This window comes from Bos indicus, chromosome 4 (genome assembly GCF_029378745.1).
Source record: "Bos indicus isolate NIAB-ARS_2022 breed Sahiwal x Tharparkar chromosome 4, NIAB-ARS_B.indTharparkar_mat_pri_1.0, whole genome shotgun sequence".
Classification (NCBI taxonomy): domain Eukaryota; kingdom Metazoa; phylum Chordata; class Mammalia; order Artiodactyla; family Bovidae; genus Bos; species Bos indicus.
The window spans coordinates 26895385-26897372 of NC_091763.1; the positions used below are offsets into that span (position 1 = coordinate 26895385).

The following is a 1988-nucleotide window of genomic DNA, read 5'->3' on the forward strand; positions in this document are numbered from 1 at the left end:
TCTCATGATTCTCCCCAATGGCTATTCAATCTGAAAGCTGCTGCTCTGGCCTTGCAGGTGGCTCAAGGTTTGGGTTGCACAGGGCTCTTCATGTAATTTAGCACAGATCTTAGAGAACTTATGATACTTGGGGATGGGGTACCGTGGAACACAGGGAATAGGGAGGGGTTGGTGGTATGGAGATATGGTGGTGGCAGTGGTGGGCTTGGTTGGCTGCATTGTTAGCTATTCTGGATAAAGTAAACCCTGAAGCATCCCATATTAAGTATACCAAGTTTCCCCAGTTACTTTCAAAGAACTCCACACAACACCTTCAAAGTCTGAAGTTAGCAGCTGACCTGTAGTTAAAGCTGCAAGGCTCACAAACTCATCAAAGAAGCCAGAATGAGATGACCTAGATAGGAAATTCTAGCAATTCCAATCTAAAATAAACATCTAATATACATGATGTGGGATTTAGAAAGCCACGCTGTAGCAAGCAGGGTATTCCGTCAAACTTTTCATCAAACATCAAGGCAAACTAATGGTCAGGATATATTTTATCTTATTTTATTTAATACACAACTCCCAACATTATTCTGATTATAATGGGACATGGCTGAACAGGTAGGAGACAGATTTCCCACTGTGAATTCTTCTGATGGCTTCTGCAAGAATCATGGAGATGTCAATCACCTGTATTTTGGAGCAGTGCTTCATCTTATCCTCCTGAGGTACGGTATTGGTGACTACGACTGCTTCAAAGCCTGCACTGTTAATGCGAGTAACGGCTGGGCCAGAAAAGATTCCATGAGTCAAGATCGCATAAACTCTGGTGGCTCCAGCTGAGAGAACTTTGTCGGCTGCGTGGCAGATTGTACCACAAGTGTCAGCCATGTCATCCACAAGGATAGCCACACGATACTTCACATCTCCCACTAGTACCATTCCGTCCACTTCACCGGCTTTCTTCCGTACTTTGTGAATCAAGGCAAAGTCCACATTCAATCTGTCTGCAATGGAGGTCGCTCTCTTAACTTCACCAGCATCTGGGGAGACTATCGTGCAGCTCCTCCAGTCAGAGATTTGCTCCTTTATCCACTTCAGGACAGCAGGTTCTGCACACAAATTGTCTACTGGGATATCAAAAAAGCCCTGAATTTGAGAGGCATGTAGGTCCATCGTGATGATATGATCTGCGCCTGCCGTTGACAGCATATCTGCAACAAGTTTGGCGGAGATCGGGGCTCGGCTCTCACCTCTCTTATCCTGCCGGGCATACGGGAAGCACGGGATAACTGCCGTAACCCGGCCTGCTGAAGCAATCTTGCAGGCATTAATCATGATCAAAAGCTCCATCAAATTGTCATTGATTTCGCCACAGCCACTCTGCACTATGTAGACATCCTCTCCTTGCACACTCTCGCCAATTTCCACGCAGGTCTCCTGGTTGCTTAATTTCTTGGTCACCACCTTGCCCAGCTCCAGGCCCAATCGGTCGGCGATTTTCTGGGATAAGTCCTGGTGGGAGCTGCCGCTGAAGATTTTGATATTTGGCTTTTTGGTCAACTGCAGTAGGCTCTTTGCGTCCATTGATCACGCCGGCAGCTGAGACAGGAACAAAACTCAGACGGCAGACTATGCCAGGCGCCACATCGGGCGCCAGATACTGTAGACTCTAACTAACGGCTTCTGGTTGTTACTCTGTGCTTCCGGTCCCGTCAGGCGGTGCGCGATTTTAAACTGCTACCCTAGATATTAAAAAAAAAAAAAATTCCTGCTTGGAACGGACCTCACAAAAGAGAATTAAACATTTTTTCAGTTCGTGAACTTTTTTCCCCCTTCTGTTAGTGCCTGTTTTAGTTTCCAAGGGCAGCTTAAATCTGAATAAGTGAAAATATAAAATTTCTGTTAGGCAAAAAATGTAACTTCGAAAAGTTCTGGACTGGAGGAAATATCTAGAATGTGTCCTGAGTTCTTTCAAGCGAGGAAAGGTAAGTAAGAATAAA

The 1988-nt window shown here is 45.5% G+C and overlaps 1 protein-coding gene across 1 annotated transcript; it reads right to left on the reverse strand.

Moving 5' to 3' along the window:
• Nucleotides 1–537: 537 nt before the first annotated feature.
• PRPS1L1 (phosphoribosyl pyrophosphate synthetase 1 like 1) lies at nucleotides 538–1714 on the reverse strand. Its single transcript, XM_019959553.2, has one exon. It carries the CDS (start codon nucleotides 1570–1572, stop codon nucleotides 583–585), a length of 990 nt encoding a protein of 329 aa, XP_019815112.2. The 5' UTR covers nucleotides 1573–1714; the 3' UTR covers nucleotides 538–582.
• Between the last annotated feature and the right edge of the window lie 274 nt (nucleotides 1715–1988).